A 13,616-nucleotide genomic window follows, 5' to 3' on the forward strand; every position below is an offset into this window, starting at 1 on the left:
AAAGGTCTAGGAGGAGATCCATTTTCTATTTTTACTGCCCTGCACAAGAGCAATAATAACAACAGGACTTAGATATTACTAGAATCAAGCCTTGCTCTGCAAGCCCGCTTAAAAAGAGGAGAATGTTGCAGCCTACTCCCTCAACCTCATTATAAATTCATTGACATGCCCATCGATGAAAATGATTCGCCAAGATGCGGGCAAGGCGGTGGCTTCGGAGTCTTTGAGGTGTTTGATTGGTCAGCCAAGCTCTGTGTGTTCTGGACCTTTCTACAGTTACCCATCATAAATAGAGCGCCGGTTCCTCCCACCGTGACTGTCACAAGACAGGGCAGAGTCCTTGAACTGGTGAAGCATCGGCATCATCTAGTTCCTTTGACTTAACATTTCGATTCGTATCGGATCAAGGTACGTTTTTCAGCCTTATTTACGTGTCATTAGTTAAAACAGTCGTCTATAGATTTAAACAGCACTGCAGTAGTGTGATACATTTTGGTGTGCCAGATATTTCGAACGTGCCAGAGACCCGCATGCACGTTAACGTGAGGTGTCAAATTGTAGTCAGACATCTACTAATTTCTTGACCATGTATGAATAATAAAATGTGTCGTTTGGGGACATGGCGTTGGCGGTTTGCTTTGGATACGCCGCTTGGTTAAGTCCTGCAGCGTTAAAGCTCCTGCATGAAGTCATCGTTGGAGGACTCAGCCTCCAGAGTTGGCAGCTGACAGTGCCTTTGCAGTGCGGTTGGGGAGTATCATATGTCGGCGATGGCAGCTAGGGATAAAGATGCTGCTGCTGGTGCTGCTATGCATAGCTGCCAAAATGCTGTCCTGTCGGCAGTATACACTCCAGGCGGTCAACTGTCATTGTTGTGATGCACAACACTGCGAATCTTTTAACTCTGCCGCACAGAAAATATTGTTCTGTCATCTTGTTTCCCGCTGCTAGAAGGTTCAAGAACCGCGTCTCAATGATTGCGCGCTTCACAATCGAGCGTGCGTTGATCCCCTGTCCGGTAACCGGTTGCGTGAGACGCTGCCTAAGCAACTGAACAGAATGTACTAGTATCACACGTTTATCTCCCAACGTGTAGGCTATTATAGAACTATCTTACAGTAGCAGCAGGGCCCACACCCATCTTATACGTGGATATTATTTCTGCGTCTATCCGAAATGTACCCATTAATAATCATTGCACTATTAGGTATGGCGTAGGCCTACTGGAAAAGTTCTTATTTATTTCATGTCAGGTTAAGTCAGCTTAAGCTATATGAAAGTGGCTGAAATATATTGATAACAGCCCATGTTTTGATGGTGCTCCAGCTACAAACGGTAGAAAGGCTACATGTTTTACATGCGTAATGGTGTTAAAGGGTATGGATAAAGTGACGTTGAATACATCATGATACGCTTCAGTAATAACATTAGTTCTAGTAGAATTGTTTATTTGCGTTTTAACACAGCCAGTGTGGAGCGATTTAGTGTGGCAGTTGGTCAGTTAATGAAGACGCGCACAGAGACACGCATGTTGACAGGTGCCGCAGGGGGACAAACATGTCAGATGCAACTGTGGGCGCTGACGGACAGATTTGCGTTCCTGTCTAGTCCACAGGGGGCGTCATGTAAGGATGTCCAGACGAAATAGAGACCAGTTGTAGTCGATCCCCTACAGTAAATAATTGAACAGCTGCAAACAGTGTTAAATTTAGTCACTTGCCTAGTGGTAGGGAATGACTCTACTTAGTGCAGGAGTAGACCACAAAATTAACAGTTTTGTCTTCACCACAGGCAACATGTCCAAGGGAACAGCGGTAGGGATTGACCTGGGGACCACCTACTCTTGTGTGGGGGTCTTCCAGCACGGCAAAGTGGAGATCATTGCCAATGACCAGGGAAACAGGACCACACCTAGCTACGTGGCATTCACGGACACGGAAAGACTGATTGGAGATGCTGCCAAGAATCAGGTGGCAATGAATCCATGCAACACAGTGTTTGGTAAGGACGTCATTCGAAATCAGATCACCCTCCCATTCACACAATGTTACATAAATGCCACACATTTGGTGGAAGCCTTGGGATGATGACAAGCAAATTATTTTGATCACTCTTTGATGGCTCTAACCTTTTCAAGCACTTAAACTAGAAACAATCTAATTTTAGCATTATTATGCCATTCCAAATGTTATGTAGGCCTATTCCTCTTTCGCTGAGGAGAGTTGCTATGTAGAAAGCGTATGTCCAAATAGTTTGATTGTAAGCAATTTTTGTCATCAAAGCTGCCCATACCTGATACAGAACATAATCTAAATGAATGAGTCACAGCGGGTGTGTCCACATACATATTCCACAAGTGAAAGTGTCCACATATTTAGGGCCGCTGCTAGACATAAGCAGAGTACGCTGAGTGCTTAGGGCACCAACATACTAGTGCTTGGGGCACCAACCACTTTGGCCCTAAAATTGGGGCCTCATAAATTGAGATTGACCAAAACAATGTCATAAGAAAGTATTGAATTACATTTCAAAATACTTATTTTTTAGTTAGTCAATTTTTATTATTATTTAATTATGAGAGGGGGGCTCCTGACCAGTTATGCTCAGGGCCTCTGCACATATTCATTCATTCTCTCCTGGGTTTGCCGTACATAGACGCTAAGCGTCTGATCGGTCGGCGTTTTGACGACGCGGTGGTGCAGTCGGACATGAAGCACTGGCCCTTCACCGTGGTGAACGACTCGACGCGGCCCAAGGTGCAGGTGGAGTACAAGGGCGAGACCAAGAGCTTCTACCCGGAGGAGATCTCCTCCATGGTGCTCGTCAAGATGAAGGAGATCGCAGAGGCATACCTGGGGAAGGTGAGAGGGGGCCATAGGCACACACACACACACGCGCACACACACACACACATACACACAAAGACACACACACACACACGCCTACCTGGGGAAGGTAAGACACACACACACACACGCACAGAACAGAAGCTTACCAAATTACATTTATGATATCTGGGGAAGATGAGTAGAGGACAGACACATACATCCAAGCATGCATGCGCACGCACACACACACACACACACACACACATACACACACACACACACACACACAAGATACTTGGGGAAAACGGCAGTGGCAATTTGGGGGCCCCAGGCAGAAGTCATGGAAAATGCCATTACCATCAGTTTAAAGGTTCAGTCCTATGGGGGCAGCAATCAGCTGTCTACCTCTGCTCTTCAGATTACACTCTTGGCAGGCATCCTAACCAGGTCAGACTTGAACTTTTGGATTTTTTACAAATCCCAGATGATGACAGGGCTGTGTGGACAGTGTAAGGGTTTGAACAGGTGAGGCAGTTTGCCATAAAGTCTGTCAGTTTTATGAAGTAGAAGTACTCTACTCTTACAGATGTAATAACAATAGTGGTGGTATGGTATTATAAAGTTGAAAGCATGTCATATCTTACCGCTAGTGTTGTAATTACATCTGTAAGAGTACTTCTACTTTTACTTCATACAACTCTGGAGTTAGTTTCTCCGAAGTGTAGTTGTTAGCCAGTTATCATCTTGGGCAGTTGCCAATGGGAAATTGCATTGCAAACAACAAAGTAGCTAACATAGTTAGCAACAATGCTTTCGTGAAATGCACCCCTGATTTGCGTCCCCCTCTCTGCAGTCTGTGTCCAACGCGGTGGTCACGGTGCCGGCGTACTTCAATGACTCCCAGCGGCAGGCCACCAAAGACGCCGGTACCATCTCCGGCCTCAACGTGTTGCGCATCATCAACGAGCCTACGGCTGCAGCCATCGCCTACGGACTCGACAAAAAGGTGAGGTTTCACACACTCATACGTTCTCACTAGAGGATGACATTTTTTCGGGAATTTCCGTGGGTCCCGCGGGAATCAATGGGAGTCAAAATTCAAAGATGAACGGGAGCAGGCGGGAGCGGGAATAAAAATGAACGAGAGCGGGAATGCTCACTTATTTTCATTAAAAAAGCCTCGTTTTTGATTGATTTTGAGTGGGAGTGGGCAGGATTGGGAAACATTCTTTTTAGGAGTGGACGGGATGGGATTTGTTTCTTTTACTCCAGTCCGGGATGGGACGGGATGTTTTTTTTTTCTGGGACCGGGATGGGACGGGAGTGAAAATCCACTCCCGTGTCATGCTTTAGTTCTCACACACACACACATACACACACTCACACACGCGCACGCACACACACACTATTCACACACTATTCTAAGAAACATCATCAACAATCTCAAGGCTACAGCCATCGCATACGCGAGAAGGGAAGGCAACACACACTCTCAAACTTGCATGTGAACAGTACACACACTGTCTACAAGCGGAATGTGAAGGTGAGAATCTGACATACAGTTTAGAGTCTAAACATCATATCAGAGCTGTAGACACTCTGTTACAAGCACATGCACACTCACTCACTCACACACACACACACACACACACACACACACACACACACACACACACACACACACACACAGTTTACGTACTGTACATGTATAGTATAGGCCCTACTGTACACACATACCTACTACTATGTAATTACTGTAGACTCGCATGTTCCTTTCCTTAATACCACTCATATAGTATTCTTACATATTATATACTTTAATATCCTTATCCTTAATATCCGTAATTTCACCCCGGGGATCAATAATTACTCTACTCTAGTCTACTCTAGTATTTGCTTGCAAATGTATCACACAGCCACACACATACAGTATATCCACCACCATGGCACGACTGTAAACCACAAACTTGCTTCCTCATATTTCCTCATACAAACTGGCTTCCTCTGCTAAGCATTCTCATGCTTACTTGCAAATTTGCACAACACGTACGGTACATAATGTCAGAAAGTATTCTTTGCTGTGTTTTTGTGTACCCTCCCTTAGTTTCTGAAAAGTTTAGGTGTTTTGCTAGCAATTCATGTGGACTGGTTCACCCACTCTGTCTAAATCGAACACTGTCAGAAAACCTACAGGAATTTAGAGTCTGGCACCTTTTCTCCTTGATGCTCATTGGTGCAGGGACTTTCAGACTTGTGCAAAATAGGAAATCCAAGGTAGTCTAGGTTGCAGTTTTTTATACTGTATTGATTACGGCACAATGGCTATGTTTACATGAGGTTTTCAATTCCGAATTAATAATTCGGAATTACATAGTTTTCGGTCGAGTTCCCTTTGATCTTTAATTTTTTTAATTCCGAATTGTGTGTTTACATGACATTTTCAAAGCGGAATTAAGTGTTATTCAGAATTAAAGTGAATTCATTTGGAATTTAATGTCTCATGTAAACGTAGCGAATGTCTATTCATTTGGGCCTACCACAATATATGGCCTTTTTCAGGGCCTATCAAGAAAAGGCTGTTTGTTCGCCACGAGTGTAAAAACTGCACTTCAGATTTCCCACCTTGCATAAATCGGAACCTGTGTTCCCTGTTTCCTGTCAGGTGGGTGCGGAGAGGAATGTGCTAATTTTCGACCTGGGTGGCGGCACGTTCGACGTGTCCATCCTGACTATCGAGGACGGCATCTTCGAGGTCAAGTCCACGGCCGGAGACACCCACCTGGGCGGAGAGGACTTTGACAACCGCATGGTCAACCACTTCATCTCCGAGTTCAAGCGCAAGTACAAGAAGGACATCAGCGACAACAAGCGTGCCGTCAGACGTCTGCGCACTGCCTGCGAACGTGCCAAGCGCACGCTCTCCTCCAGCACACAGGTGAGGATGAATAACGGCCGACAAGGTGACCAGTTCAATGGAGGTGGAGGCTTAGAACTTCTGCTGCAGTGAGCTCTGCCAAGAGCTCTGATCTCTGAGAGGCACATGTACTACATATAAGCAATGTCTTTTCTACTGTATGTAGACCTGCGTCTTTTCCACTGTCCGCAACCTGTCTTTTCAGTATTCTACTTGCAAACTCTAGAGCTCATAAGCAGGGCTCTAAATTAACACCAGCTAACCAAGCAAATGCTGGTGAAATGTCAGTTTGGTTGGTAGAGAACCATCTTACTAGCCTTTCTGACCCATTAGTGAGTGTGTGTTTGGGTAGTTAGATGAAGTTTATAAGTAATTGTGATCAAGTCCAATAGTAACTTGACTCACCACACATTTGAATCTTCTCTGACGACAGGCCAGCATCGAGATCGACTCGCTGTACGAGGGCGTGGACTTCTACACGTCCATCACGCGTGCCCGCTTCGAGGAGCTGAACGCCGACCTGTTCCGCGGCACGCTGGACCCTGTAGAGAAGTCCCTGCGCGACGCCAAGCTGGACAAGGCCCAGATCCACGACATTGTGCTGGTGGGCGGCTCCACGCGCATCCCCAAGATCCAGAAGCTGCTGCAGGACTTCTTCAACGGCAAGGAGCTCAACAAGAGCATCAACCCAGACGAGGCCGTCGCATACGGAGCTGGTGAGTAGCACTGGCTCTGTTAAAAATCCCTCAAGACTGAGGAGTACCATCACACTATATGGCCGTCGCATACCGAGCTGGTGAGTAGCGTTGGCTCTGTTAAAAATCCCACAAGACTCTCGTTGAGGAGTACCATCACATACACTACATGTGATTAGAATGTGATTTTGCAGGATTTTTAACACAGAATTCTATAGGATCTCTACAATGTTCAAGTAAAATTCTAGATGAACAGGGGAAAGATCTTTACATCTCAAAGGGAGCTGGTGAGTCGGGTGACACTTTAGAATAACAGTTCCTTAAAAAGCTGTGTTAACAAATGACTTATTAACAAATCTTATAAATAAATGTTTGTAAAGGAGTTAAAAAAAGCAATCTACGGCTACACAGCGGAGTGTGAATCGGCTCCTCCAGGATGAGTTTGATGTGTGTTTGCCTGCCTGTCACTTCTGTATCTAGTGGTTCCATTTCTTTTGGTCTTTGGAGGACAAACTTCCCAAGACTTGCGGCTGTACTGTGTCTGCTGTGTTAGTATTAGTACATAGTATTTCTTACTCATTTACAATCATTTGTAAATGTTTCGTTGAGTGTTTATAAAGTTCTTAAAAGAAGTGTTACCTGACTTTGTTAAAAAATAAAAAATACCCCAAGACCCCCTTTGAGGAGTACCATAACACTATATACAGTACGACTACAACTACAGTGAGTATGACGTAATAGAATGTAAAAAGAAGGGACCTACTTTACAGAGGAAGGCAATCCCATTATAATCGAAGCAAGAATTAAAAGCACGAATGTGTTTTGTGTTTGTGATTATTTTTGTACCGTAGCTGTCCAGGCGGCCATTTTGTCCGGCGACAAGTCTGAGAATGTGCAGGACCTGCTGCTGCTGGACGTGACGCCGCTGTCCCTGGGCATCGAGACGGCCGGTGGCGTCATGACAACACTCATCAAGAGGAACACCACCATCCCCACCAAGCAGACACAGACCTTCACTACATACTCAGACAACCAGCCAGGAGTACTTATCCAGGTATAAACACACACACACACACACACACACCTGTATAATATACACGCCAAACAGACACAGACCTGTATTACCTACTCAGACAACCAGCTAGGAGTGCTCACCCAGGTACATTTACACACACACACACACACACGCACACACCTACACACATTCACAGTCATCTGTAAGCAAATACAGTAATTGTGCTGAGTGGCCTGTTTAAAATGGATTGTCATCTCCCTGCAGAGAGAGAGAGGGGGGGGGGGGGCATGTCTATTCATTAAACTGTCATTCCTCCGGATGTACAGTACAATGGATGGAGAGGATGATGATTGATTCCTGCAATCAGGGAAGCAGACAAGGGGGGGCAAAGGGGTTAGCTGTACCGGGCCCAGGGAGATGGGGGTCCCATAATTGGGCCCTCATTACATTGAATGTATTGGGTGAGGGGGCCCTATCAGAGGACTTTGTCCCAGGCCTAGCCAAAGCTGTCAGCGGCCCTGCCTGCAATGACTGCAATCTGCCCTCGGGTATTTGGAAGTGAGAGGGCAATGACCAGTACAGTTATTAAACTGACGTGTAATAATATGCCCACAGGTGTATGACAATGAGGGGCTGATGAATGATTTTTAAACTGAATGTCATTGACATAATATGCCCTCAGGGGTTTGAGAGTGAGAGGGTAGTTACGGATTATTAAATTGACTGTGCTGTAACGATTTTATTTATTAAAGGGGCTCCAGGTAGGATTAAAAGTTTAATAAATCACTGTCCCGAGTCGGGCGATGGTTATGTGAATCAATAGTAAGTGAATGATGACTCTCGCGGCCACTTCCACGGTCCGCTGTCAGAAAACCATGAATGCAACTTTTAGTAGTACTTTACAATAACGTCCTATTCACAGCTTTATAAACACTTTATTAACAATTAACATTTAACAAAGTATTTACAAATATTTGTAAATGAGTAATAACCAAACTATGACTGCACACTGGAGTGGGAATCAACTTCTACTATGTCAGTTTTATGTGGTTTTATGCCATCTGGTCAACCTGGTCAATCTGGACAACCTTCCAGGACCGCTGCGACTACGCTGTGTCTGCTGTGTTAACATAGTATTTCTTGCCCATTCATAAACATTTGTAAACATTTTGTTGATAATTAGTTCATTATTTATAAAGTTTTTATAAAGCTGTGAATAGGACGTTATTGTAAAGCTTTTTGACAGAGCGGTACGAAGGAGTATTGTGGGAAACACTTTTCATTTGAAAAATCGCTTTACATACCGTATTCGGATTTGTATCAACTGCTGGCATTCAGCGATGAAAAACATTCTCCCAGCAAGTTTATTTGAACAGTATTTTTTCATTACGGTGTAGATTTTGAGACAGGCATGCAACGGGCACCGCGCAAACGACGTCATCCTACCTTGTGCCCCTTTTACCCTGATTTTCATTGTCATAATATGCCCCCAGGGGGTATTCCAAGAACCTGGCTTAGCAGAAAAACAGGTTAACCTGAGGTAGTGGTAAATCGTCTAATAGAAGAGCCCGGATGCCTCATTTTCTAAACTAATTGACATCTGTGGGCTACCTATTAGCAGGTATACTACTTCCTGTAGTTCAAATTAGCCAGGTTTATCACTTAACCATGTTCATGGAATACCCCCATGACGAAGGACTGACTGTCCTATAATGCATATTGCAATTGCATTGCAAACAACAATGTAGCTAATGTAGTTAGGAGCTATGGCTTTGAGAAATGCACCCCTGATTGTCATTGACCATACTATGCCCCCCAGGTGTTTGAAGGTGAGCGTGCAATGATAAAGGACAACAACTGACTGTGCTGTAATGATTTCATTAACCTGATTGTCATTGACCATACTATACTCTCAGGTGTTTGAGGGTGAGCGGGCGATGACGAAGGACAACAACCTGCTGGGTAAGTTCGAGCTGGTGGGCATCCCCCCGGCGCCGCGTGGCGTGCCCCAGATCGAAGTCACCTTCGATATCGACGCCAACGGCATCATGAACGTCTCCGCCGTGGACAAGAGCACCGGCAAGGAGAACAAGATCACCATCACCAACGACAAGGGTACACAGTTTACCTACATATACATGTATTTATATGAACAAGTTTACCGCACACTTATGTATTTGACTATGTGCTTGTTCATGAATAAACAAGCAAAAAGTCAAATAAGTGTGCGGTAAACTTCTTTCTTTTGAAGTATTGAACACTTCTGCGTTTACCAGCATCTAAAGGCTGTGCATGGGTGGATTCCAACAAAAAAAGTATTTGAACTTCTCTGCACAGTGAAAGTAGCCAATTGGAATACAGTTTTAATAGTTTACTTGTCGCTTTTGCTGTGCATTTAAAGCCACAGGAATCTTAACAAATGTTCCATGAGCTAGTGGCGAACAAGCGAGTGAGCTAGAAGCAAGTAACTAGTAGCGATGTGTGAGAATGTATCTTAACACGTTATATGTTTGGGGTGTTTTGTCAAAGCACCATAAGGAATCTGTCCATATATTGGCCATTATGCCCATAGGGACAAAAGTTTGAGTGTGGCCCAAGTTATATCCCAACCCTCTCTCTCTCTCTTTCGGTCGTGTTGGTTTGTCTCTCTGTTTGTTTGTCTGTCAGCAGGATAGCTCAAAAAGTTATGAATGGATTTTGATGAAATGTTACAGAGTTGCTGGAAGTGAACAACTCTATGAGTGCATTTCAAATCTAATCTACCGGTAGTGTGTGTGTGTGTGTGTGCGTGCGTGCGTATGTGTGTGTTTCGCTCACAGGTCGCCTCTCCAAAGAGGACATCGAGCGCATGGTGCAGGAGGCGGAGAAGTACAAGGCGGAGGACGACGTGCAGCGCGACAAGGTGTCGGCCAAGAACGGCCTGGAGGCCTACGCCTTCAACATGAAGTCCACCGTGGAGGACGAGAAGCTGCAGGGCAAGATCAGCGACGAGGACAAGCAGAAGATCCTCGACAAGTGCAACGAGGTCATCAGCTGGCTCGATAAGAACCAGGTACGGATCTTAAGCTACATTCACACACATAGCTACTGGTTACTCGCTGAGCGAGTGAAGTCAGTAGAATGTCTAAGCTGTCCAGCGAAGCAAGGAGGCGAGTAGGGTACAAGTGATGTGATATGGGCAGTTTCCGGGATAAAAAAATATTATAACTTCAAGACATGCGAGTAACAAATTGAAATGTGGAGTTCGGATTATTGACAGTTAGCTTCTCTCTTTTGCAGTGGCAGTTAAACCAGCGGGGAAGTTTAGCGAATGTTGATTTTGACTCTTTGAAAATGGCTGACCACAATGGCTGACATTGTGGTCGGCCATTTTCAAAGAGTCAAAATCAACTGACGCAACAGACATTCTATCCATTGTCATTGACTGTGTGCTGTTATAAGCGTGCTGTTATTCAGAAATAACAGCATGCGAACGTTGGGGAGCCCCATTCAAGTGACTCGCGCATTCTACAGAATGCCGTTAAGCGATGTAATAATTAAAGTTATGTGTAGCGATAGGCCATGGCACATTATAAGCAGAAGCACTGAAATACAAACTAGAATCAGCAGACTGTCTGAAATTACAACCAAAACATTATACTGTATTACTGAAGTATAACACTACTTGAAAGCATTTACAAGCATTTAAAACACCAGTTAAAGTCTAGTTGGTCCTGCTGCAGTATTTAGCAGAAGCAGTACTCAAAACCCATTTATGATTTAAAACTTTTAAGTCCTGGTTAACTTTTGGAATACAACCATTACAAATTATGAACATTACAAACATTATGACTTGGTACGAAGAAGCAACGAAAAAACATGTACTACACAGTCAGATAGGTTAATATGTTAATTCACGTTTGAGAGCAGCACTCATCTTTGAGGGAGTCAGAAGACGCAACAAGAAGGGTTATTTTTTATTTAAATAAGGGAGTGTCCTTCATGGAAAGCGAGTCCGCTGGTATGGTGTCATCTGAGCTCTCAAGGGCAAGTGAGAAGAAACCCAATACCAGAGCACAGTGGCTGTGTGTGCATTCCAATATGCAGACTGCCTTCCTCCACTTGTGCTTGTGGCCTCACGTTTTGCTGATGCCCCGCCTCCGTGGAGAAAACTATTAAGTTTCCCCGCTGTCAGCCTAGCCACAACAATTTTTGGGGGACTATGTTTCATTCACCATCGAGTTTGCAAATAAATATATTGCCTAACAATTGAGCTTTTGCGAGATATTGAAATTCAGTGCTGTTGTCAGTGATGTCATCATGACGTATTACTTCCTGGCACAAGGCCACACGCACAAGTGGAGGACGCAAGTCCGCATATTGGAAATGTACCCTTTGACTGTGGCAGCATAATGATGCCAGTACATGGCCCAAGGAGGATGATGACCGCATCATTTGAATGAAACTCCACACCTACTGAGGAACACCTCACACTCTTAGAGAGTTTAACTCTGCTTTCATCTCTCTTTCTCTCTCTCTCTCTCTCTCTCTCTCTCTCTCTCTCTCTCTCTCTCTCTCTCTCTCTCTCTCTGTCTCTCTCTCTGTCTTTCGCCCCTCTCTGTGTCTCTCTGTATTATGATGTTGTATAAAAAGTTAGTGTGTGTGTGTGTGTGTGTGTGTGTGTGTGTGTGTGTGTGTGTGTGTGTGTGTGTGTGTGTGTGTGTGTGTGTGTGTGTGTGTGTGCGTGCGCCATGTGGTGCATCATTAACGGTGTTGTGCTGCTTTATACAAATATACACATGATTTAATGATAAACCTGATTTTGTAAACGTAGTTTAACTCATTTGGTTATAGTTTTGGGCATCGGTATGAAAGAGTTCTGCAAAAAAAAGCCAAACTTACAAAAAATTGCTTTAGCAAACAGAAAAAAATTGTAACTTGTGTCATGTTGTGCATGTGCGGCGCCTGTGTGTATTGTGTAGAGTGCGGAGTGTATGTTACAATATATTGCAAACGATAACTTGTGTCATGTCATGTGCGGTGTCTGTGTGTGTATGTGTGTGTTGCAGAGTGCGGAGAAGGAGGAGTTTGAGCACCATCAGAAGGAGCTGGAGAAGGTGTGCAACCCCGTCATCACCAAGCTGTACCAGAGCGCCGGGGGGATGCCGGAGGGGATGCCCCCTGGAGGGTTCGGGGGCGCTGGGGCCGCGCCTGGCGGGGGTGCAGGAGGCGGCTCCTCTGGACCCACCATTGAGGAGGTCGACTAGAGGAGACTAGAGTATTTTTCTGCACCACACATCCCTCCACACACACACACAGTTACACACACATGTACACACACATATACTCACAGTGATGCACTTACACACACTGCAGTGTACCTCTTTTTCTCACAAAGGGCAGGAGGGGAGGGGGCTCCTCTGGCCCTACCATTGAGGAGGTTGATTAGAGCAGCTTAGAGTGTTCTCTCCACCACACACTCATCCACACACACACACATACACGCACACATCACACGCACACATCACACACACACACACACACACACACACACACACACACACACACACACACACACACACACACACACACACACCAGTGTACCCCTTTTTTTCTCACAAAGAAAGAGCTGGTGCATGTCTTGTTTTGTTTGTGTGAGCCTTTTTTGTTTCTGAGATGTTTTCGTGTTGTTTTCTGTAGCTCTTATGTAACTAATACTTAATTTCTAATGTATCGAGTGCAGAATCTGCCGTCCTGTATAAAAGAGGAATATGAACAGCATTTCTCTCCACTGCCCCGACACTCCCTTCCCTTACACGTGTTTCTTTGTTTTCTACAGCATGTTACTACCTTTTTTCCTCTATTGTAAGGAAGTGTGCTGTGTTGTTAGCACTTTATTGTTCATGTTGATCTGAACAAAATAAATTATTTGGCTGTTCACACAGTATCTTTGGACTTTTTTCATTGACTTTGAGGTCATAATGAGGTAGCCAGGCCGCGCCCTCCTAGTGACGCAACATCTTCAGCCTTGTTTCTAGTCAGGCCAGGAGCAATATAAATATTGTTTCTGAGCCCCCGTCAAATCGGACACTCCTCCCACTTTGTCGGGAAGCAAACAACCAGTAGCAAAGCAAGGGAGGCGTGTCAAGCATGCCGTTTGGGAAATGTTGATTGGTATGCTCTTG

At 44.7% G+C, this 13,616-nt stretch overlaps 1 protein-coding gene across 1 annotated transcript; it reads left to right on the forward strand.

Annotated features, from left to right (window-relative positions):
• Positions 1-320: 320 nt before the first annotated feature.
• hspa8b (heat shock protein family A (Hsp70) member 8b) lies at positions 321-13,376 on the forward strand. Its single transcript, XM_063207314.1, has 10 exons — positions 321-408; positions 1,792-2,001; positions 2,656-2,861; positions 3,682-3,834; positions 5,491-5,763; positions 6,176-6,458; positions 7,289-7,491; positions 9,369-9,567; positions 10,272-10,504; positions 12,501-13,376. The coding sequence occupies exons 2-10, from the start codon at positions 1,797-1,799 to the stop codon at positions 12,696-12,698; spliced, it is 1,953 nt and encodes a 650-aa protein (XP_063063384.1). The 5' UTR covers positions 321-408; positions 1,792-1,796; the 3' UTR covers positions 12,699-13,376.
• Positions 13,377-13,616: the final 240 nt, after the last annotated feature.

This window comes from Engraulis encrasicolus, chromosome 9 (genome assembly GCF_034702125.1).
Source record: "Engraulis encrasicolus isolate BLACKSEA-1 chromosome 9, IST_EnEncr_1.0, whole genome shotgun sequence".
Taxonomy (NCBI): domain Eukaryota; kingdom Metazoa; phylum Chordata; class Actinopteri; order Clupeiformes; family Engraulidae; genus Engraulis; species Engraulis encrasicolus.

Coding starts and splice junctions, on each gene's coding strand:
- hspa8b (XM_063207314.1), top strand. CDS start 1,797: ATGTCCAAGGGAACAGCGGTAGGGATTGACCTGGGGACCACCTACTCT. Junction 2,862..3,681: donor CAGAGGCATACCTGGGGAAG/GTGAGAGGGGGC, acceptor CCCTCTCTGCAG/TCTGTGTCCAACGCGGTGGT. Junction 10,505..12,500: donor GCTGGCTCGATAAGAACCAG/GTACGGATCTTA, acceptor TGTGTGTTGCAG/AGTGCGGAGAAGGAGGAGTT.